At 37.0% G+C, this 26,458-nt stretch overlaps 1 protein-coding gene across 1 annotated transcript in view; it reads right to left on the reverse strand.

The window, feature by feature from the left end:
• galntl6 (polypeptide N-acetylgalactosaminyltransferase like 6) overlaps window positions 1–25,374 on the reverse strand; it is a 211,814-nt gene extending 186,440 nt beyond the window's left edge. Inside the window, exons 1-2 of the mRNA XM_051116816.1 lie at window positions 24,973–25,374; window positions 24,435–24,674 (exon numbers count right to left, since the gene is read on the reverse strand). Of these exons, the coding sequence (XP_050972773.1) occupies window positions 24,435–24,569 (135 nt within the window). The 5' untranslated portion in view covers window positions 24,570–24,674; window positions 24,973–25,374. The remainder of the gene's footprint in view (window positions 1–24,434; window positions 24,675–24,972) is intronic.
• Window positions 25,375–26,458: the final 1,084 nt, after the last annotated feature.

Here is a 26,458-nt window from a genome sequence, read left to right on the forward strand (position 1 = left end):
GTGCTCTCAGCAGCCTGTTGATGCTGATTAAATATCGGCGCATGGCGAGGGAGGCACGCCGCATTTATTACCCTGCCTTTGAGTTCCTCTCTGCTTAGAGGATACATTTTTAAAGTAAATGACTCTATGCTCAAGGGACTCCTCTGTTGCCTTGAAACATTAGAAACAACAACTGCCTGTACATGGGCTTGGCACGCTACAAAAACATCAGAGAAATGGAAATGAGAGGGATGAATCTGGGTCATACACTTTCAGGAAACAGGGCTGTAGTTCAAAGAGGGGATCTGAGGGGGGTGGCTTGATGTTTCTTCAAATGACACTGGAACAGAACATGCATGGAAGAAAGTTTCGACAGGATTGTGTGGGGAAAGGTTTAGCGGAGGTCGAATTGGAAGCGGATTCCTTGGGATACGCTTTTATCATAACCTAAATACGGCTTTCAAAGTGAACAAGTGGCTCTGCTCTACAACCTGCAATGGGTAGAGTGTAAAAGTCTTTTTTTTCTGTAAAACAACAGAGATGTCACTTTTGATCAATTATTTTCAATTACTCTCCACGTGTTAAAGGAGAAGTTCACTTCCACAACAAAAATTACAGATTTACTCACACCCTTGTCAGGGCAGTTCTGTTGCTGGGGCGGTACCCTAAGGTACAAAGTGAAAATGTACCTTTAAAGTACTAATATGTACTGTTTAGGGGTAGGTAAAGTACAAAAATGTACCTTTTCACTTTTGTAGCTTAGCACTAGCGACAGAACTATACCTTTTTTTCTGAGAGTGAAGATGCTCATGTCTTTCTATCTTCAGTCATAAAGAAATTATGTTTTATTTTGAGTAAAACATTTCAGGATTTCACTCCATATAGTGGACTTCTATGGTGTTCCTGCAGCTTCAAATGGCCCTAAACTATCTCAGCCAAGGAAGAAGGGTTATATCTAGCAAAATGATTGGTTATTTTCTAATAGAAAATAAGATGGGAGTTTTTCAACTTACCCTAACCGTCTTAAACCAGAAGACACAGAGTTCACGCAGAGCTAGACAAGAGGAGCATTTGAGGTTAAAAAGTATATAAATGATCAATTTCTTTTGGAAAATTACAGATCGTTTTGTTAGATAAGACCCTTCTTCCTTGGCTGGGATCATTTAGAGTCCTTTGAAGCTGCACTTAAACTACATTTAAATGCACAAGCAGTTTTTAATCCAAATTAAATTGTACAATTTTGAAAACTGAAGAAAAAACAGAATGGTCTGACTTTAACTTTGTGAAATTATGATACCTAAATCATCTGAATGAGACTAAAACAGCAGACAGGCTGAATGAGAACGCAAATTCACTCTCTGACAGCAGGTGGCGCTTATGGAACAGCGGCAATGCAGTGTTTTCTTGGTTGCTGCTGTTAACAAAGCAGTGTTGCGCTTATGAACACTGCTTTAAATAAGGGATAATGTACATTCACCCAGTTGTTATCCTAAAATAAAGCCTGACATACTTATCAGCATAGGGCTTTATTTTGCAGTAACAACCGGCTGGATGTACATTATCCCACTTATCACACGGCTACTTGCCACAAAACTTGCCACAACTCTTCCGTGAAGAAAGCAGCTACTAGCAAGTGGCATTTGAAACTAGGCAGCATGCCACCACATGAATAATTATGGAGATTCAAGACAGTCATTTAAGATTAAACTGTCTGTAAAAATCTTACAAGTTTGTTAGTTATCTTACAATCCATTACTATTGTCGCAAAAAAGGCAGCATCTGCTTTGTATGAAACAAGAGACAGTGGAGCCGCGATATCAGGATGACATAATTAAACAAGTATACGCAGAATATTGATTTGAGTTTTAATATTAGCCAACCAAACGCAAAGCTTCCACAAAGAAAAAACGATTCTTAGCAAGTGAACAGTGCCGACTGCAGTTACCCAGATGAGCATGTGTCATTAGTTTTTACTGGTTGTTATCTGGAAATAACATACTTCGGAATGTGTTAACAGACCAATCAGAATTGAGTATTCCATGTAGCCGTGTAATAATATGCATTATACAGAGTCAAGATGAAAAGAAAATACCATCTAAACCTTTTTAAAAGCAGTCAGTTCCCCTCAGAGATACATATACATAAACTCCTATTCCCAACTGTCTCGTGTCTTTTTGGAACGTCATGAGGGTGAGTGACAACTGATGATAGAACTATCCTGCTTTCTGACCAAGTCAGTACTGAGAAAAAAATCTTTCTGTAGTATTGGTAGTACTGAGTACCAATTCAATCTGACACTTAAAAGTGGTTCAAGCAGGCTGCTTATTTGTGTTTGTGTATGCGCTCTGTGAAAAGCACTTGCTCCTTGCAGTAAACACATGTGAATGCAGCAACACATGAATGATTGATTTTTTTTCAAGTAAAAATGCTCTAATGAAATATTAATGTAGACACAAAAAGGCATAGTTCACTTAAAGAAGTCCACTTCCAGAACAAAAATTTACAGATGATGTACAGTACTCACCCCCTTGTCATCCAAGATGTTCATGTCTTTTTTTCTTCAGCCGTAAATAAATTATGTTTTTTGAGTTAAACATTTCAGGATTTTTCTCCAAATAATGGACTGGTACGGTGCCCTGATTTTGAACTTCCAAAATGCAGTTTAAATGCGGCTTCAAATGATCCCAGAGGCGGTTGTAAACGATTCCAGCTGAGGAAGAAGGGTCTTATCTAGCGAAACGATTGGTTATTTTCATTAAAAAAAATACATTTTAAATACTTTTTAATCTCAAACGCTTGTCTTGTCTTGCTCTCCCTGAATTCTGTTTATTCTGCCTCAAGACGGTTAGGGTATATAGAAAAACTAATTTTCATATTTTCTCCCTCAACTTCAATCCTCCTACATCACTGCACAAGTACCGACCCAATCATTGCAAAGTGAACACGCAAAGAAGATCAAACTCCCTTAACAAAAAAGTTAAAACAGCGATATAAGGCGATTTTGAAGTTGAGGGAGAACATGAGATGGGAAATTTTTAACATACCCTAACTGTCATAACCCGGAAAAAAAAACAGTTCAGGCAGAGTGAGATAAGACGAGCGTTTGACATTAAAAAGTATATAAATTGTATTATTTTTATGAGAATAACCGACCGTTTTGCTAGATAAGACCCTTCTTCCTCAGCTGGGATCGTTCACAACTGCATTATATGGAGAAAAATCGTGAAATGTTTCCCTCAAAAAACATAATTTCTTTAAAATAAATAAAGACATGAATATCTTGGATGACAAGGGGTGAGTACATTATCTGTCAATTTTTGTTCTTGAAGTGGTCTTCTCTTTTAACCACAGAATTCTGTCATCATCTAATTCCAAACGCGTATGACTTTCTTTTGAGGAACACAAAGAAACATACTGGTGACCAAACCTTTTAAAAAATTTTTTTTTTTTTTTTTTTTTTAAAGACACACAGAAGAAAGTAAGTCATACATGTTTGGACTGACATGAAGGTGAGTAAATTCATTTCAGACTCCAGACTCAACTACACCACAGGTTTACTATAAAGCCGCTTTTTTCTGTAAAACAACAGAGATGTCACTTCTTATGACCTGAAAAGCATTTCAGAAGTTTTGTTTTCAATTATTTTGTGGCCAACTTGATTATATATGTCTTCAAAATGTGTTCTTTTATGTTCAAGTCATGAGAACATCATGAGGTTGAGTAAAAAAAGAACCATCCCTTTTTGTAAACATGTCAATAATGAGAAAATTTCCAAAAAATCTTTCTATAGAATTGGTAGTATTGAGTTTCAATTAAATTTGACACTCGAAAGCTGTCTGAATGATAACTGACTGCTTTGAAACATTCACATGCATATTTGTGTATGTGCTCTGTGAAGAGCACTTCTCCTTGCAGTAACACATGTGAAATCAGCAAAACATGAATGACTGAATGTATTTTTAGTAAAATGTCTCATATTAATGTAAAGGCATTGTTCACCCAAAACCAAAAACTCTGTCATCATGTCGTTCAAAAGTGAATGGAGGAACCCAAAGGAAGGTAACCAAAAAAAAAAAAAAAAAAAAACTTTTTCTCAAAATTTCTCAAAAGACTCATAGAAAAAAGTAAGTCATACAGGTTTAAACTGACATGAAGGTGAGTAAATTATGACAATTTTAATTTTCAGGTCAACTACACAGAGTTAAAAAAAAAAAAAAAAAAAAAAAAAAAAAAAAAACTGTTTTAATTTTGTGAACTTTAAGTGAACTATCCCTTTTTATGACCATAAGAAAAAACCATAAGGAAAAAATCTTTTTACAGTACTGGCACTACTGGCTACCAATTAAATATGCCACTTGAAGGCTATCTAACTGAAAACTGCTTGCTTTCAAACATTTATATGTATAATGTATTTGCATCTGAAGAGCACTTGTTCCTTGCATAACACATGTGAATGTGTCAACTTGTGAATGACTGAATGTATTTTTAGTAAAAATGTATATGTATAATGTAAACACAAAAAGGCATAGTTCCTCAAAAGAACCTCATGCTGGTTTGGATCGACATGACTGTGAGTAAATTATGACCATTTTGATTTTTAGGTGTGCTAGTTTTCTTTTTGCTTGTTTGTTTTTGTTTTTTTCCTTCTGTAAAATAACAGATGCCAATCCTAACACAGATGTTTTTCTTACAATTACTATCCACATGTAATGGGGCCAACTCAAGTGTATACTGTGATTCAAAGGATTCCCATTATATCATTGTCCAAGCATGTCATTTCAGTGCTGGAAATGTGCATTTGTTCCTTAATAAACCATAACCAGATAATCTCCACAATGTTATGTAAGGTTTAAATCCTTTTATGATGTTCGAGGCGAGGTTAATACTGTCATATGCTGTTCTACTGAGAGATCCAGGTTACTGTTTATTACATTATATAACAAGAAACTCCAGATTTTAGAACTCTAGTGCATTTGCTCAACATATTCAAGTTTATATGAAAACGTACATTGTTTACACTGGGCCTGCAGATTTGGTGAAAAGCCTCAAGATAATCTTAGCTTGTTCATTATGCTATCAGCCACTCAGAGGCGAAATGACAAAAATGTCACCGCCTGAGCCATAATTACATTTCTAAACCCTGTGCAGGAAAGATAAACACGGGTGCTGTGTCTATATTAATATAGCTTCTGGGGGAGTCATCCATAAGAGAGCAACACAAACATGCAAATATAAGAGAATTTAGTGACATCAACAAATGCACATCATTTGAGAGTCTGCTTTGCATTACATCTTCCCCGGTAACAGGCATCTTATTACAGAGCAAGATGTTAAAATCACTGGTATTTTTCCAGCCAAGTTGGTGCTAAGAATATGCGGCAGAACACATGAATGACTGATTGTATTTTTCAGTAAAAATTTCTATCTTGGCAAAGTTTGTCTTAAGGCAGGGGTGCGCAACCCTGTTCCTGCAGAGTTTAGTTCCAACCCTGATCAAACACACCTGTCTGTAATTATCAAGTGCTCCTTCAGATCCTAATGGACCTTTCTCACATTTCCGGGTTTCTCATAGCAGAAGTCGTCATAGTTGGGTAAAATCCGAGAGCAGTGAATGGGAGAGTACCACAAATATATTTTTTGCATTCCCATTTGCTCAAATAGCAAAAGAAAATGTACACGATAGTGTTTTCGTGACTTTCAATCAAAGGAAAAATATTGAGCTAGACTGATACCGGCAGTCAGAAGAGAGAAAAATGTCAAATTTACCATCTCTCCCATAGATGCGGAATTAGAAACACCCTCACATAGCGTTAACTAGTTTTTTTGTAACTTGATGAAAAGGTGATATAATACATAGTATTATGTGTGTATAGTGTTATAAATGTACATACATATATTTAAAAATCGAAATATAAAAAACTTTAAAGGATTTATGATGATGATGACCATTGAAACGTGTCATCACAGGCTTGTGAAAAGGGTCTATTAGTTGGTTCAGATGTGTTTAATCAGGGTAGGAGCTGAACTCTGCAGGAAGGTAGATCTCCGGAAAACAGGGTTGAGCACACCTGTCTTAAAGGAATAATTACCAAAAATGAAAAATCTGTGATGACTTAACCTCATGTTGTTAAAAACCTATACAACAATTTGGGTTTTTTCTGTGGAAGACAAAAGAAGATATTTTGAATATTGATAGTTTGATTGCCATTATGTTCCACAGAAAAAAAAAGAAAGTCATACAGATGGGTTCACAGATGGGAGTAAATAATGACAGAAGTTTCCTTTTCGGGTCAACTATCCCTTTAAATGAAGTCTGACAAGCAGAACTAAAAATCTGATTTGTGTCAAAACATCAGGTCTGTGCATTAGACCTTGCAGTGCAAATTCAGCCAATATATCTGCCACTTTATTATGTTGATCATATTAAATGGTTAGTTCACCCAAAGATGAAAATGTTGTTATTAATTACTCACCCTCATGTCATTCTAAACCTGTGAGACCTCTGTTTATCTTCAGAACACAAATTAAGATATTTTTGATGAAATCCAAGAGTTTACTGACACTGCATAGATAGTAACACAACTACCATGTACCAAGGCCCAGAAAGTTAGTAAGGACATTGTTAAAATAGTCCATGTGACATCAGTGGTTCAACTGTAATGTTATATAATGTTATACTCCTGTGTACTCTCGTGAACGTGTGTCAAAGATATAAAGCTGTTATTTTTGTTTTGTTTGCACACAAAAAAAAGTATTCTTGTAGCTTCATCAAATTACGGTTGAACCACTGATGTTACACTGACTATTTTTACGATGTCTTTACTACCTTTCTGGGCCTTGAACGTGGTAGCTGCTTTGTGGTTTGTGCAGGGTTGGATGCAGCTCTCGGATTTCATCAAAAATATCTTAATTGACCCTTCACAAAAACCCGCTCTCCTTACTTACTGACATGTGTTTGTGGAAATCAAACCTGGCTATGTGTGTAAGCTATTGTGCAATAATTGCAAAATTCTAAAAACAAAAATGCACTGCATGATCAAACATTTATGTGAGATAAATATATACATTTAAAAAGGTCTAAAAAAAATGCTGCCCTCCACCCCTCAAATTAAAAAACTCCGCTCTCTCTCTCAAAAAAAAAAATGAATAAGTGTCTAAAAATCCTGACTGGAGTATCTCTATAAATAATTCTACATGATTAATAGGAGGCTTTATAAAGAGGCTTTATAAAGATCGGTATCGGTGATCGGATCGGCAGATACTGCTTCCTGTGATCGGCAAACGGTGATCGGCCTCAAAAATCCTGATCGGACCACCACTAGTTACTGTTGCAATGTTCGACAAACAATGCCCAGTGTTGCCAGATTGGATGGACGATTTCCAGCTGAAAAGCCTCACAAAAACCTTTCCACTCTATCAAAAAAAAACCTGTCACTAATGAGATAGAATGTTATTACCATGTCATTTAAGATTGATAAAGACCATTTTTAACAAAATAATGATGACAAAATCATATAAATTTAGATACATTTCCCAGGTAAACGAATCAAATCATTGCAAATACATCAAATTTTCAATGTCAAAAGTCAGATAAGCCAATTTAAATGGATAAAGTGCCCAATATAAGTGACCGGGAAAAGCAACATAATTAGCAGGTATTTCACGCTTGTTCATGCACACACCCTGTCATTCATTAATACATACTGTACGATAATCTGACAATAAAAAACAGAAACAATAATGTTCTTACCTTCATGTGTACTTTAACTTCACACAGTACTAGAGGAAGTATTTTGTTAGGTACATATTTTGTAACATAATACAGAACTTTGCACAGTCAAAACTAATCAAATCCAGCAGCTTTTAAATATATAGTTACTGTTTAAAAGATATAAGACAGGATCGTATAGACCCAGATATTTAGTTAATTTATTCTCTAAATTTCAGAGTTGCAGTCATATTAGAGCTTTGTTGTGTTATCTCCCTCCACAGGGGTAATCCACATTTTGAGAGTTGAGTCACTCTTCCACTCCTTACAATGTAACTTATATAGGCATTGTGATCATTTGAATATACAGTTATTCATTTAAATATCATAGTTCAGTTATACATTTAAAATCTGATCCATTGTCACTCCTGAATAATCACGTCTGTCTGCTAATCCCTAGTGATTGGCTATAAGTGCGGCTGTTGAAGTCAACATCAGCACCAGTTCTCTTTGCAGTGTGTATGTGTTTAGTAACATCGTGATATCTGGTTGAATGCAGTACATGCACACTTGGGTTTGTTTGTTAACCAATTCGCCTATACAATTTAGATGTTTGAAAACTGCCAAACTAACCGCAAACCAGTCCAAATTTTGTCCACCCGTCCAAGAAAATGTTTACCCGCACAATCAAATTCAAAACCGCTAAATCTCATCATGTTCTCATCATGCCGCTCTCATCATGTTATCACGCAGTGAAACATACATCGCACAGCAAAGAGGAAACTGACAACACACCGAAAGACAATACAGGGCAGGTTACTTCTAGCATGAATCAAGGTCTCAGCTTTAAAATGTAATTTTTTAGGAAATTTAAACAATAAATACCGTTTTGTGGCTCTTTAATGTGTTGTGACATATGACTGTATTGCCTTATAAGATCAATTAACACGTGAAACGATCGTCTTTTCTTCTTTATTTAAAATACGCTCTAATGTTCATTCATGTTTTTTTCGTGCTTTATTTCAACTGTGGAAACAGAAATTTTTCAAGTTTACGTCCTCCAAGGTTAATCTACGCTCCTGTCTTATTTGTTTGTCGGACAGAATAGCGGATTCGGCCTTATGATTGGTCAGATCGCCTGTCAATCAAGCTGTTTGCAAGGTCATATGGGTTTGGAACGACATGAGGGTGAGTAATTAATGACAGAATTTTCATTTCTGGGTGAAATAACTATTTAACATTTGTTAACATTGGTTACTGTACTGGGTATCTTTTTTTAAAATAAAATAAAATATTAATTGTTGATTCATTTTTGTTCATAATAAAATGTTGATTTATTCAACTTCAAATGTTAAAACGTATTAGTATATGTGTAAATTAGCATTAACAAACAGAACCTTACTGTAAATTGTTACTATTATTATTACACATTTAACCCTTAAATGCATGACTGTTTCGCCAATCACTTTTACATATTCGGGTCTTTAGCGACCCGGACCTACATATCTCTTCATATTTTGAGAACAATTACAGGAGAATAAAATAAAGCATATTTAGTTACCTTTTAAAACTTAGAAGAGTACAAATTGAGTAGATGATTTTCGTTATCATCAGAGCGCACTTCCACAGTACATTCAGCATCTGGCTCATATTTGTAAAACTATCTTTTTCAATGACTTTCACCACATCCACCATCAAATGACAGTGACATTTAGATTTTATTGCATACAGTAACTGCTTTGCAGTAAAACCATTCAAACCAAATTTTGCTGTTGATATTCTTTTGTTTTATGTTTGCAACAATTACGAGTAATACATTACGTCATTTTAGTCATTTAGTCTGTCATACAGGACTAAAGGTGAATTGCATGTATTTAGTCATCAAATATTTACATATTTTTGCACACAAAAAATATACTTACACCTCGGGTCTCTAGCGACCCTATACACTTTTTACAAAAAATAATCAGAAAACAGACATTCTTTTATTATTTTGTTCTGGTTTTATTGTTAATAATTAATAGATTAAAGAATACTAAGAAGACTGATGTCAAACTTTAAAAAATGAAGGGGGGAGAGGGCAGTAAATCACGTCCCGGTTTGCTAAAGACCTGAGGTATGCATTTAAGGGTTAAATAAGAAAATGTGTTTTTTCTGTGATATAGAAAAGTCTGAAATTTCACTGGAAACTTTAACTACTGACATTTTGGTGTCCTGATCATGACCTCAATCACAGATTTGCCCTGTGATATACTCCAGGCACAGTCCTGTTGCTTTGAAATGCTGGCGAGAGCCGGCAGAATTACGAAACAAAGAGAGGCTGCATTTTGTTTAGTTTTCCTGAGAAAAAATTAATTATTAAAACCACAACATTGCCTTGATGTTCAGTATAGGCTTGTTGTATAATTCAACACCCTAAAAAGTGGGTACAGTTTCTAGTTTGACTTCTGGTGCTGGGCGATTCTCTGCAGACCTGGAGACAACAGAGCTGGGGAGCTGTCAATCATCCGGCGACACACAGAGGGCTGTGTCACCACAAAGAGACAGCTGTGCCAATCTCATCTTTGAATGTCAGTGATTGGAATCTCGAGGCTCACAAAGGAGCAGCCAAATGAGGCTTTTCTGCAAAATCTACCTCGATTGTCATTCCCAGTGATGTGCGCTTCTAAGGAGGTGCGCAGCTCTGGGTCTCTGATTGTCAGCCGCACAATTTCGGGTTCTTGCTTTGTGAATCTGGGCACAGGAACAAGAGACATGTGACGGGAGGCAGAACTGAAGTTATGAACAACTTCTCCTGTAAATGCCTTATTCAGGGCGCAAAACTTCTCAAAGACGAAATAAGAAAAGTACCTTACCTAAAACATCTTATTCATGAGAGGATTCAGTAAAGGCGTTCATGCTCGGTGTAACATCAAGCCGACTGTATGCTTGAGATGTGCCGCACCAGTTAGTCAAGTGAAACAAACACACACACACAGCAGTGGTACTCATTAGGGGTCCAACGTCTCTTAACCAACCACAAAAGTTCCTGTGTTTAAGCCCACGCAAGCTTGCTGTAACTGATCATCTGTCATCTGACATGAGACATCAGGGAGATGACAGCGGTCTGCCGTGGTTTCACTTACAGAGACTGCCTGGAAATTTGGAGAACACAAAGCAACACAAATAACATCACAGAGAAGAAGAGAAACAATAACACATGTAAACAAATCAGTCACAAAGTGGCTGTCAGACTCGGCAGAGAGGATCGCATCGAGTGCTGGTGGTGTCAAGCTGATTTGAGGAAGGGATGACAGGAACGCATCACTGCTGTATTTGTCCTGATTTGTTTTTTGGAAGCATGATGATAAGCCTGTCATGGTTTGACTTTATTATGTTTTTAGATTTAAGATCTCATGGACAGGAGTGTTCATGAGATTAAACAAGAAACCATCAGGCATCAGAAGCTTTACGGTGATGATACAGTTTGATCAGTGTAGATAGATACCAATGTTGCCATAGATCAAGATGGAAAAGCTTTGAGGGGACGTTGTCCACCTCCATCAGTGCCCATCACGGGCAAACTGCACTCACTGTACCCTGCTGTCAACTCCCACGACGTACAGTTAGATGATACTGTGCAAATATGACCAAAATGTATATAGGCTAATCTCATGTTTATGGGGCAAATGTTCATCTGAATGAATCTGACAAGAACAACAAATCTCTTGTGGGGTGAAAACATGCATTGGCTTTTAGCATGGTCCCACTAGCCCCTACTGGTAGATGCCATAAATACAGCACACCAACTGGCCAAAAAATCTTTTTCTCTATAGACATATAGAGAGGTATATTAAAATAGCTTTTTTATGTTATAATAGAGTAATCAAGATTGATTTATTCTTGGTTCAAGATTGAATTAATGTCTGATTATTATGACTCATTTACATGAAAAGCAGAAATCCATTCATTTTTATTTTCATCATGTTTATTTGCATGTAATTGGCATGCACTTTACTCCCGCATGCATGCAGTTTGATTAATAAGCAGCTTTCTTCACAATGTAATATCTCTGTGATGCTGCTGTAGATAATGAACGTAATATCTGAGGACTACTTTGCTATTTTAAGTACAAATATCATACTACAGTCACACTTTAGTTTGAATATCAGTTCTCACTGTTAACTAGCTATTAACTATAAATCTTGACTCAATAAACTACTATTTGTTACTTATTTATAGTTTGTAAGGTACAGTAGCTGTTAAAGGGATAGCTCACACAATAGTTCATCCGCTGGAACAGCGGGAATTAAGGGATCTAAAATATGGTCACACAGAATAACGCATTAATATATGCTTTATAAACACTTGGCCGAGCTACAACTATTTGAAAATCTGGAATCTGAGGGTGGAAAAAACTCAAAATATTGAGAAAATCGCCTTTAAAGTTGTCCAAATGAAGTACTTAGCAATGCATATTACTAATTAAAATTAAGCTTTGATATATTTACAGTAGAAAATTTACAAAATATCTTCATGGAACATGGTCTTTACTTAATATCCAAACAATTTTTGGCAAAAAAGAAAAATCGATCATTTTGATTTCGATACATTTTTTTTGTTTGTTTGTTTGTTTGTTTTTTTTTGACTATTGCTACAAATATACCCTTGCTACTTAAGACTGGTTTTGTGGTCCGGGATCACATATGCAAAACTTTAGAAAAAAAAATATTATTTACAGTTATTATTTACAGATTATTGTTATTATTATAATTATTTATACAGAATATGGACTATATAGATAAATATAAAAAAGTATTATAAAGTATTACAGTTCCATTTTATTATTAGATATTTTGAGCTCATAACCACACTCCTACCCAAAACCTAAATACAACAAAATAAAACTCAGAACAGGCAAAGAAAAAAAAAGTACTAAATAAAAACAAATAAATAGATTTTTTTTTAATTACATTTTTAAATTAGATTTTTTTTAATGTCAGGCCTGACATTTGAATTCTTCAAAACAAGTTGAATATAATGAAACAATAAAAGTTAAAATGTCAAATCAGGAACAAAAATTAATAAATGTGATGCCATTGAACACATTTAATTAATCCCATTAAATACCACAAAATAAAAATAGCATGAATTCAACATTTGATTAAAAAAAAAAAAAAAAAAAAAAAGATAAACATTTGCACATCTCAAAAATTGCTGCTCACATTTTAGATGCTATTAATACATTAATAATTTAACCTTTCAAATGTTAAAAAAACAGTGATTTGGAAACACACATTACGCATGAAGACCTGCATCACATCGCACTTAGAGCTCAAGCTCAACTCAAAAACAACCGTGATCAGAAAGTAAAACTTCAGGGTGGTCCTGCACCAGCCAACGCCTTTGAGATACAAAACCATCCATCTAAAACTACAAACTTGATGAACATCTAAAATCTTTCTTCTCCGATCAAGAGTAGTGTGCAGCTTTGTAAATCTGTTTTTTATCGCCCTTTATTTATTATTCATAGTCTCTATTCATTAGGTCACAATCCAATGATTTTACAGACAAGGATAAAACATAAGGGCCAGAAAAGTTGTATTCCATATTAGCTTGGAGCTGAACTGAGAGCAACAACAAAGATTTATATCAATAAAGCTGCAACATCAAAGCAAAAACCACAATGTACAATGACTGAAAGTGAAGCGGGAAAGAAAAGACCTGCAATTCTGAAGCAATACATGGACTGAGAGGTTACATCAGGAGAACATTAAAGACTTTCATCAAGTAATTATCAGTTCATGTCACCATTAGTGCTTTAAGATAGAGAGATCGGACTCACTCAAAGTGTCATCAAGTTTTTCACCCATGCAGGGTTTAACAGCCCCCTTTAGATGTAACCTTTAAGGTGAGGGCCATTGAAATCTCTCTTTATAGTAATGATCCTACATTAGCAGTGGCATGAAAGGCAGGAGAAATGTCCTCTGAGCGCAGAGTTAAAAGAAAGGCAACAGCTAGTACTTTGAAGCGGCACAGAAACAGACAACGATCATCACGGGAGAAAAGAGTAAAAGGAAATTAATTCGGGACAAAAAGGTGAGACAAATCACTTCGGCTTCAGCCAAGAAATTGTTTTCAAGTAGGTCCAGACGTGTCGTGAAGACCGAATGAGGGTGTTTGCACCCGCTCCAATTCTTTGACTAATAAACCTCCGTCCAGCGGCTGCAGGGAATCTCGAGGAGCCACGGAAACATCCATCAGTCGTGTGAGAAAAAGGTAAACTTGGCAGATGCATCTGGCTGAGATCGGCCATTAATCTTAAGAGTGAAGTGTAATTAGGATGGACTTTATGAGTTCACGTGATGTCATAAATAACAGGAAAGCAAAGGAGCAGCAGCCTGAGGAGAGGGGAGCTTGTCTTCTAATGACCCGGAGAGCTTGTGAGAACAGCCAGGTGTCAACGAGGGCTTTGATGCATGTGTCTGCTGTGCTTTATTTCTACATAATGAACAGTTGGCAACACGGCAGATGTAGACCTGCGCAGGGATTCTGTGGCTAAATATTTATGTATAAGCTATTGAGTACAGCAAAGGTGATTTAACTGTACGGCACACTTAATTCAACTTTCTACTCGGTGATTTCAAGGATAAATTAGCTTAATAACAACACTACGCGACGCGAAGGCTGCAGCCGGCATTCCGATCGATAGAGAGCTGAAGTGTAATTTGAGAAACACAAAGCCATGTTTTCAAAAGGATCAATTGCTGGTGCTGCATGCAGCTTCAAGACAGTTATGCAGTCGCAGCAGCAGCAGAACACCCGACAACGATACCAGATAGTCAGACTGTTAACAGCAAACTAAGATAAAACAAGTGTGACTTAAAATGGCATAGGCAATGCATTTGACGTATTGTGGTGTTCTGTACTTTAGAATGAAAATGGAACATTCACCAGGAAATAATGTGAGGGTAGACTTCAACCTTCAAGATTAGATTGAATAGTAAATAGCAAAACTTTCCTGGTTTTGTGAGCAGAAAAAGAAATAGTTAGGAATATTACTTTTGCCTTAAAATAACACTGATGCACCTGGGTCGTTTATTATAAAACGAGGCAAAATTTGGAAAACTCTTCCATTATTCCCTCATACTCATGGCATTCCAAACCCATATGCTGTTATGTGACGATGACATTTCTAGCGAACCACGTTTCACATTCAGAAACAAAAAATGAATGAACCAATCAAATCAATCAATAAAAAAAGCAGTTCATACAACCTCTATTTCAAGGTCATGTGATATAAATAAAATTTAAGCCATTACTCACTGAAGTTGAAATATGACCTTGAAAAATATGAAATATGAAAAAAAGATCTTTAAACATGATTGGAAGTTCTTGATGGAATTTCTCCTGGAGGTTATTTAAATCAATACTGAACAAACCATTATAAAAGAGGGTTTCTGCAATTGCTACGAAGGTAAACGTAAGACTTTTTAAACGACCAAGTAAAGAAAATTTAAGGAATAAATTGAAGGGAACACAATGCATTAATTTATCATCTAAATGTAAATGTCTTGTATTAGCAATGCTTCCAAGTTTGAAAATACAACTTCCAACAGATCATCATTACTTTTCAATTTAACAAAATACCGTATTTCTGATTACACACTGCCAAAAAAGTAAAGCTCTTCCTCAGTATTCTCTTCTTCTTTTCCAGTGCAAATGTCTAAATGTTCTTAAATCAGGATGCATTTACTTGATACATTTACCCCATGTACACGTCCCCTGCTTAATTTTATTTTTTCCTCAAACACTATCATCATTTTTACCATGATTTACAGAAGACACTCACTTAAATGTCATTCAGTTTAACTATATAACAATACATCGTGTCAGCCACATTTAGAACCAGAATCATTCAATGACATTTAACAACTCATTTTTCTATTTGAGGAGCACTTTGCAGCCCCTAAAAACTAATTAACTGCAATTTCAAATCTCTACCGATCTTCGACACTATCATTCAAACCACTAGGTTTTACCCATTTGTCAGTGAGACGTTTTTAATCATTTAAAATATAATACATATTAGTATGATCATTTTTTTCTTTGATATATTTTTATAAGTACAGATCAGAATAAGTACATTGTAATACTCATTGTGACCTGTTACACTGAATGAGGATGGATGAGATTGTTTCACCCATATTTTGACATTTTATTCTCACAAAAGTTATTTGAAACATCAAAGTAGACACTTTACTTGCATTTAATATGTTATTTGTACATTTAATTTGATGCAGACACCAAAATTGGACGTCTCGGCTTTGACCTTCAGATATTTATATTAGAAAACAAAACAATATATACAAAACAGTAGTTTGTTTTTTAGTTACAGTACACTCTTAAAAATAGAGGTACTTCACAATGCCATAGAACAACCCTTTTTCTCTAAATGGTTCTATAAATAACCTTGAACATCTGAAGAACCTTTCTGTTTCACAAAAGGTGAAACAAAAAAGAAAACAAAATTAACGACTTTACTATTTTTGCTTATTTCTTCTCTTACGCGTCAGTCTTCTACAGTTGAACCACTGATGTCACATGGACTTTTTTTAACGATGTTCTACGTTTCTGTGCCTTGACCGTGGTATTTCCCTTGCTATCTAAGCACAGGGTCAGAAAGCTCTCAGATTTTGTCAAAAAATATCTTAATGTGAAGGAAGGTATTAGAGGTTTGGAATGACATGAGAGTGAGTAATTAATGACAGAATTTTCATTTTGGGGTGAACTATTCCTTTAAGACTTTCTGCTTTGACATTAGACCCTTTTAAGACCTTAATTTGTGGAAAGGCAAATTAGAACTTTTTAAGTCTTAAAATAATATTGATAGCTAATCATGTGTTGAGGAACTCAATCTTCATGTTCATACATGATTAAAAATTAAACCGAGGGTACCACATATAAAGTAAAATAAATATAGAGTATATCTGAGTTATGTACATTTGTAGGAGTGAACAAACAAACTACCCACACTGAAAAAACAAGCACACATGTATAAGACCTCAGGTCAGTGCAACTCTCTGAGGATGGTGATGCCACTAATAGCTGTTTGCTCTTTTCCTCTTTTGTCACACATCTTGCAGTATACCTCTCCTCCCTCAGCACCCCCATCCATTCCTCTACAGCACATACATTGGCCTTACCTCAAGATAAATTGGCGCTGTGGGCAGCAAGTTGCTCCCAACTTTACAGACTAATATCTGTCTCAGTTTTCCCTACAGTGGTGTGATTGGTCTCAAGCTGTTCCCTTGCTAGTTCTATCATCTGTCTGGCTGTGCAGTATGGCTGCCGAACATGGGTTCATCCTTCTGATGAATTCAGCATCTAGCATAATGGAAAGACACCTCCAGCCTCTAATAAAGATTCACTGACAACACCTAGCAAACATTCATCATAGTCAGAGCCTATTTTCCCCATTAAGAGATCAAAGATGTTCTGTGGGGCATTAATTAAATTGGATAATGTTTCAAAATGACTCAAAAATATCCTAATAAGCATCAAGGTCTTTCTTGTTAGTGAGCCCAGCTGACTTTTTTTTGGTCCGTGTGCAATAAATTAAAGGGAAAGAGAGAAAGACAAAGGGAGAGAGGAGAAATAGTTCATTTTTAAAGGAGAATAAATGAATTCGAAAATGTATTTTTGAGACCCTCGAACAAGCCTGGAGGATTTCTTGCAATATTAAAAGATACTAATCAAGTTCATTTGAAATGGAAAGAAGGTAAAACATTCGAGTTCACTAAATGACTTTTAAATAGCCTCACTGTTGAAATAAGATCTGGAAATATCAATTACTCTTAGAAAAACTGATCCGTTTCCCACAAGTCTACTTTTCATAAAATATCATACCAGCTTGCAATCAACACTGATGTATTATATTTTATTATATTATATTATATTATATTATATTTATTCTGTCCTAACCTTACTTAACCTTCACTCAAAGACAAATAGACAATAACAAGCAATTCTTTAGTGAATCATTAAAAAAATGTGTGAGACACTGCAGTTCAGAATCAGTTGAACTCGATGTTATTATGAGGTGAGAAAACATAGGAGTGATATTATTACTCCACAAAAATGAAATCTCAAGAGAGCATGGAAGTCGATTAAATACACAGAAATGAGATTGATTGTAAATCATCGCTTCTAACAATAGAAGAACTGCACTGCTTCACATGACCTTTTCCACCTTAACCTTGAGAGAGGGGATGGGGTTTGGATGATGAATAAACAGCAAGAACACAAATCATTCAAAAAAAAAAAAAAAAAGGAAAATGACATAACCTTGAGCCCCGCTTTCATACTGAGGACATGAAAAGCTTCTTTAATTTTCTATCTGTAAATGTAACTGACTGCTTTCTGTATTAAACAAGATCTGCAGCCAAGTGCCACATATTCCTGCCAAAGCATTAATGAGTAACTATGCTCTGAATTTCCGTAACTCATCAAAACTTCTCCAACAGTTTCCCATAATTATGGCGAATTACAATGCATGCCAGCAAGTCTTAAACATTTATTCTCTGGTCAGCCAATATATGGCTCAAATAAACCATCTGATGGTGGAAAAACTATCAAAAGCTGATTTTAAATTGTGCATTAGCCACACATTTCGCATAATCACCCACTATCCCCCAGGTCTGATGATAACATCCTGGGCTACACCATTAAACCGGCTGCCCAATTTTACTGTATTTTTTTGCCAATGACAAATATCACCTTACACGGCAGATTTCAACGCCATAAATCTCCACACGCTCAGAGAGGAGCCATAAACTATAACAGACCTCACTTTCCTTAGATAACAATCACTCGGGTGGAGGAGTCAGTGAAATCTGCCAGTTCAAACGGCCATAATTCAACACAAAGAGCTCTCAGATCACCTCGGGACAAATAAAGAGAAGATTAACACACTGCTGCATACAGACACTTACATAATGTATAACAGCACTGACATACATAATGATACATATTACATTTTATAGCTATTATGTTTACCTGTAATCTCACTTACTATCATCAAGATGCCAAGTTGTGTTTGTTAACATTAGCTAATGCATTGTGAATTAACATGAACTAACAAAGAACGACTGTATTTTTATTAACTAGTATTAACAAAGATTGATAAATACTGTAATAAATGTATTGTTGTTTGTTCAGCTTAGTTAATACATTAACTAATGGAACCACACTGTAAAGTGTTACCGTAGAATTTAATATTACCATTATTATTATTATTATTTTTTTTTAAACAGGCCTCATTGTCCTCATCAGTTTGAGCTATAGTTTCTGCTTTAAAGGTTTTATATGTTCTATTAATAATAATGTAAGTAACTTAGGTTTGTGTGTTACATATTGTAATTATGAATAGATATGTAGATTTTGGAAGGCAGCTACAGATAATAAATAGGTCTGAATACATGTGTGCACTAGTCCTCAACACAATGTCAGCTAGACAGTGCTAAATAATTACATAGAAACAAGTATGTGATTCACTTTATCAATGAAAAAAGGCTATTTTACAGCAGATAAACACTTATTCATAAACTACGGAAATGTACATTAGTTTAATTCATTCTAATCATTATACACCCAGCAATCATGGGCATGGCCATGGCCATTATAAACATGAGTGTGTGTGTGTGTGTGTGTGTGTCTGTTTGCACGTCACTCTCATGGCTAAAGACCAAGAGAGAAAATAAGAGCTCTTGAGAGGCTTTCAATCTCTTGTAATAGTGTTATTATCTTAATGGAGGTGCCAAACACACAAGACTGGAAAGGTCCATGTCCCTTTGTTTTGTGAGCCTGAGAGTAAGTGGTTTTATATTACCCTGCTCTGCTATATGGCTACCGCTCAATATGAAATGCGCATTACTCTTGGGAGCCACGGTGAACAGCCCGAGACATTGCTCCATCCTCACCTCATGAGGCACATCAGAGTAATCAAGTTTAAATTGTCTCTTTCTTGAGAGGGTCACACCGCTGTTCATATTAGGGGCACGGGCCATCAAGTGCATCTGCAGGTGGTAATGATGGAGAGCAGAATGTTTAACATGAAACCAAAGTGAGTGTGTGAAGGAAGGTGGGTTTGTGCATCAGTGTTGTAGAACTCAATTCTGGACATGACTGAATTGGGACTTAAATCCATCTCAAGTCATATAGCGCTATTGCGCTACATGTGTCCCGATGTTCGAATCCCAGCTGGAGGACCTTTCCCAATAATGGACCCATCTCTCTCTCCCACTTCGCTTTCTGTCTCCTCTACACTGCACTATAATAATAAAATATAAAAATTGCAAAAAAAGTCCATCTCAAGTCTGTGTCCAACACCATGGGCCAGATTTACTAAACAAGGCAAATTTGCATGAGAACGCTATTTCAAAACAGCACAGATGGGTGTGGTAATTTCTGCGGGTGATTTACTGACAACTTGCAAATTAAATAAAACAGATGCAACTTCTCATTTAGATATCGACCAACGCAATATACCGAGCATAGTCACAAATAAGCAGAGCCAATGCTCATCAGGAGGCCAAAAAATGAAGGGTTGCAAGAAGTTTTGATAGACCTGGTATTGCGTGACTCCTAGTTGAGGGTTCCAAGTCATTTTTTATTTCCTGAAGCAAATTAAAAACAACATGGTTTGGCAAACGATATGTTCGGGTAATGTGTTCTTCTGGCATTCCAAATGAATTAATACATGTGGAAAAAATCCTCTTCCTTCTACCATACGCTCTCTGTTCTCTGTGATGCCTCCTCCTAGCAACAACTTCAGTCGTTTAGAGCGCGAACTAGTTTAAGACGTGCTTTTTTTGGCGGTTAAATTGCGCATATGCCAGTAATTTGATGAGCGCAAACAGTACATTGCATTGTGTGATTCATTCTAATACTCTCCTCCCATAAATGTTGTGTCTGAAAGGGAAAATCCTACAAATGTATATTCAATAAAGTCAGGCGCAAAAATAATTGTGTCCACGCCTTTTCAGCGTAAATCCTGACAGTATTTTAACTATTTTAATGCCCAAAGACAGTTTGTGCTGGCGCAAGCTATTAGTAAATCCGTTTTTTTATGAGAAGTGGAGACCTTGGCTGCGTTTCTAAGAAGCATTGTGAGATAAGTTGATCGTAGAGACCACTGATGGCAATGGATCTATGTTCTACTTAAGCTTATGATGCTTTTGGGAAACACAAGCCCAGGTCACTGAAGTCTAGGCCAAGTCTAAATCCTCTAAAAAATATGATCTTGGATTTGGACTTGAGTTTGGAATATTACAACACCGTTGTGCACACAGTAACACGACTCTACATAAACCAAAGAAAAAACTAGCCTTCGTACACAAAGAAATCCAATTATCTTTACCCTTTTTCTGGGAAGAATGCAATTACAGGGAAACAATGTGACGCTGATGACTTTCGATAACAGAATGCCATGGGATTGTGGAGAAAGGATATATGTTCTATGAGATTTGAAGACCGGACACTATCGCTGCAAGGTGGAATATTCAATTACATCATCTCTCCTGGTGCTGATCACTTGGCTGACTAAGACCCCCTCTGTCATGACAGCCCAATTTAATTTATATTCAGCGAAATGGAAATTATGAGGAGAAAAACACCCGCTCTTTCTCTAGCCAAAATGGTAGCCATTTACTTGTATATCATCAAACCCATTCCATTTCCAAAATGAACCTTGCCCTCATGTCACACCGAATGGTGCTTCTCATCAAGAAATGCTTATAATGCTTCCTGATGAGAACTGTACAGTGTTCATCCTTTGGTGATTCTAGCCTCTCTACAATACTATTTGTGTGATCTTTCAGCATTCCCAGACCACAATTCAGTTCAAATCATCTGGTGCACTCTTCACCCATGCTCTTACCATCAGCTTGACATGTGCATTACCATAATGTATCTCTCTAGTATGACACTGAGGGTAATTGCAATTACTACATCTCTCTTTCCCTTGTCACTTTGCTGGCAAATGGAAAGCGACAATAATATTCCTTCGTCTAGAATGACATAAACACGTTGGCTTAAGAACTTAAAGATTCTGAGGTCATCTCGCCCTTCACCTGCGTTGTGCTTCCACCCCAGGTAGTTAACAACGGCGAAGCGCTCGTTATCCACCGTGCTATCGGTGACAGAGTCGCACGCCCCGTTGTTGTCAACACACTGAAGAGCAGTGGCGCGGCGAGATAGGATTGCATAGACAGCCTCTTCATAATGCTCCTGGGCAATGTCATGCTCAACGGTGGGCTCTTGTTAGGAGCTGAGGGAAGGTTATCAGTCCTGACACACGCTTATCAGCACACGTCCATCTCGTAGCACTGGTGCTGCGCGCGCCACCCACCGAAGTACACAGATGCTGTTTACCCGCGCCAGGAGTGGGCCGCCACAGCTAATTCAACATGATTGTCTCCCAAAGGACAGAAAGCCGAGATTTTGACGGGGAAGGAGGGACAGAACTCAACACACGTCTTCCCAGAAGAAAGGGACCCAGTGCGAGAAGTCTACGCTTCCCGTCGCTGTTTTGTTAAACCTCGCTTAACATCGCTGAGGGAGGATTTTTGGGATCCGAGGGCTGATTCAATCATGGGTAATTGCTATCGGATAATAAAAGAGGACACACAAGGCGGGCTTATTCACCAGGATTCTTGGGGGCTTATTGACACAATATCTCTGCTGTCAATTATCTCTCCCGCTCTGACAGGTGCACAATAACAGGCACTGGGATCTTTCTATTGAGCTGGTAAACTCAAGCTCCTTTTGAGTCCAAAAGTATGTGACATGAGGGAATTGAGTCTAATTCCAGACTGCTCTCATCCCTGCGATACACTCCCCATCCTCGTTCCTCAATCCACTAATCATATTCTCTTAAAAACTGCTGGGGAATCAATAGTCTGCCCGATTTACTTCGTTAGACGGCATTAAATATTCAGACGACAGAGTCTACATATTGAGTCCGCTGTCTCGGGCATTGCCGAATGTTTTGGTGAGCTTCCATGCGAAGACCTACCTGTCACAGTGGCTGCATTAAAGCATCTACATAATTCCCAAAGAGCCGAGTGAGGCTGCTTTGCCTGGACAATGCCTCTTTGAGGAAATCGCAAGTAGGGAGGTCAGCAGAGAGCGAAAGGACAGCACCCTGCATGAGGTGCACTGGTATTTTTGGCCCTGTCAACACCGTGCTGCCTGCACACTGATTTGACTTTAATGAAGAGACTGGATTTGTGCAGTTGTGCTCGCCCAAGGCTAAAGTCATGCAACCCCGGCAAAACAAATGAGAGAGGAGCAATTACAAGACGCAATAAACAGACTCAGCATTTTCCCCTTGAGCGCAAGAACTACATCACAGTTGCAAAAACCAAAAGCAACCAGGTACCCAAGGGCGGAATCAAACGAACCAACAGCACCCCTCGGCAGCTGGTGAGGGGTGCAGACATACGGACATGGAGAGAGGGAATTTAGTAGACGGGAACGCTAGTTCTGTAATGTTGAGAAGAAGGAAGTGTCATCCGGCTGTGATGTACGTAAGTGAGCGCAGCCAACCCAGCCCAAGCGATTTTCCACATGCAAGATGTTTTCAGGGGACTAAATATGCCACAATGACATCTGGCTGAGAGAATCACTGATTGCACTCTCATCACAAGCAGCAGCCAGTTGCAACGTAAATGAGCTTATCCATGTTGTTCTCTGAGAGCTAAACGTGATTAAGGAATTCAACCTAGGAAAATGATGCTATAATCCCGAATCTCTTGAAGATCAAACATTCAGGAGGTTGAATTGTTCTCTCCTTCTCTCTGAGAGCATTAGCGGAAGATCAACAATAAATATTCAATATTAGCATGAGATAGAGCTTCATCCTTTTCATTTCTGCACGCCTTGCAAGAAAATGTTCTTTCATTTTTGACTGGTGATTTATGTTTCCCTCAAGGCAAAACTGCTGACTTCCTAAGTGCTACTAAATGCATAATCTTGTGGGAGGCAAGCACACAATAATGTTATGTTAACTATTCATTAACAACTGAACAAGCACATAAAGATGCATTTTTGTTTTCTAAAAGTTTAATCAGAGTACTGTTGGGTTATTTAAAGATGATGAGATGTCAAAAGCTGCATTTCCCAGGGCACAATACCTCTCAGTTGGGTAACTAGCAACTTTGATTACAGTGGTACTTTGCATGATAAACATTTCCAACACTATATGGGTAATAAGCAACTTTGATTACAGTGATACTGTGAATGATAAACATTTCCAACACTATATAAATGGCCAGAGACAACAATGTCAAACATTTTCCAATCCTTATATATATATATATATATAAAATAAAGAAAGAATAAATACTGATAGTGTATGGAATAGAGAATTTATTCTTTACAACAGTTTATAACTTTTATTCAAACATCAACATCGTCTGCCACCCATTTAGTACAGCAGAGCAAACACTTCCATGACTTGCAGCACTTCAAAATGATATATCACTTGAAAGTAAGTATAGCTAGAAAAAAAATAAAAATAAATAAAAGTTCTGCAAGAATGCATGCAGAAAATCTGCATATCTTTCTGTACAGTATTAGTCCATGTGTACTGAAGCTTATCCAAGCTTGTTATTTGCTTAGGTTAGGCTGCATGCACCACATCTGATTGACAGTAAGTTAACCTATAAATGCTGGAGTCACATAGCTGTCAAAGGTTTGTACTCACCTGCTCTCCTGGCTCATGCGACTTCATAAGGCTCTTCTCTCTGTACATTGACCAAAGGCCGACGTTTGGCAGAAAAATTAAAGCCACCATGAATAGAAATGCCATCTGCAGAACGCGCTTTTGCCTTCTCTTCATTTTGAAGACGCGAATGAGAGACAATCCAGCGCTAGATAGACGCGTGTCTGCCGTGTGTGGACTCGAGCTCCGTATCTCCCCTCGTAGAAGACGACAAACTTTCACCTGCAAGGAAGACGGAGTCGCCGCGTCATATAAACAAACACTCCAAAATGAAGCGGAGCAACACAGCGTCTTATTACGCGTATTAATCTCAGGCTCGAAAGCAACGGTAGCTGTCTCTTAACTGACATACGTAATTAAGCAAACAACCGAACGCTTTATAGAATAATCACATATTATCAATAATTAAGACAATTCTGTAACAGCTAGTAGAGCTAAGACAAAAAATAAGCAGATGAGCTCGTTTATTATCAGTCATGCGAGACGCATCACGCTTAAGCAATACTATGAAAAGACTTACAGTAGAGGGTTATTTGCATGTTGAGACATATATGTTGCTCGGTAATCCCCTCTCCTTTGTTGAAGACACACAAGGGGAACGTTTCCGAGTACGATAATTGCTGAACAACGACGAGCGCTACGTTTTTATCTGTTGCAGTGCGCTCGAGATGAAATTTGAAATCGTTATTAAAACCCTCGCGCGCGTCCCACCTACTGAAGGTTTACGGATTCTTTCTCTTTCCTCCTTGGGCGACTTCTCACTGCCCTGAGCTTTTAGATATTGCGGTTATAAACCACGTGTGCTGCGCATTAATATGAAAACATCCTCGCAGTCGGGCGATGCTTTCCGATGTGTGGGACAGCACTGTGAAGCAGCAGTCTTTACACCAACATGAGCTCACAGAGTAAAGAGGTGAGGGCTTCTTAGCTTCGGTTTGAGCTGGTGCACTGTGGCTTTGCTTGTTCTTTAAACGCAAATGTGCTCGTACGTTCAAGTCATTAACCCTGTATAGCTCTAATTTGGCTACTTCTGTTTGTTATTTTGGAAGCGAGTCTTATAAACACCGTCAACATGTTAGTCAAGGTTAGTTATGGAAAACTAATGAAAAAATATAATACTAAGTGACATTCATTGTATTTATAATTTACGATATTAATATTTAATAAGATATGTAACAAGACATGCACAGTGCTTTTAGAGAAATAAATATATATTGTATATGACTCACCTTAGCTCGTAGTGAAAAACATTGAAATAAGTCATGATGTATAAAATTTAATACATGTAGCATGCAACACATTATATTTATTTATTTTTTTAAATTAAATATACACAGCATGGCATTTTTTCACTTTGTCTATACATGTTTATTAACTTATTTATTATTTTATTTAATTTAACCCTCTGGAGCCTGAGGTGTTTTTTTTTTTTTTTTTTTTTTTTTTTTTTTTTTTTTTTGGCCCATCCATATTAAATGCACAAAGTTTTTAGTATTTAACCTTAGTATATCATCATCAGTTAATGATATATAGGCTACCCTGAATTTAGAATCTTTTGTTCACTGTACATCATGCTTAAGTCTGCTGCTGTGCTCTAAGAATCCCTCACATTGGATAAGTCAATCAAGACTGACTCATGATCGTGATCTTTTCTTTATTTATTTCTTGGACTGGGGTCTCTGTTGAAGAAGCACACACTTCTTTGAAGCTGTTTATTTATTATTGAATGCTGCTATACTTGATGGGAACGAACGAAAGGGAGACAGATGGGGGTGGGGTGGGGGTACGCTTACGCCAAAGGCAACTGCAGCACAGCATATGGAGACGGCATACACAAGGGATCACCTGATGTTTCTAAGTGAATTGCAGATCTTCATGAATTTTGTCAATACCAGGTTGGATCTGGTCCTGAATATTTAAAAGCAGTGATACACAATCTTGCTAAGATGTTTTCCCTTGCTATTGTAAATAAAATATACAAAAAGAATGAACTTTGCGTTGGTACA

The sequence above is a fragment of the Labeo rohita genome, chromosome 1 (assembly GCF_022985175.1).
Source record: "Labeo rohita strain BAU-BD-2019 chromosome 1, IGBB_LRoh.1.0, whole genome shotgun sequence".
Taxonomy (NCBI): domain Eukaryota; kingdom Metazoa; phylum Chordata; class Actinopteri; order Cypriniformes; family Cyprinidae; genus Labeo; species Labeo rohita.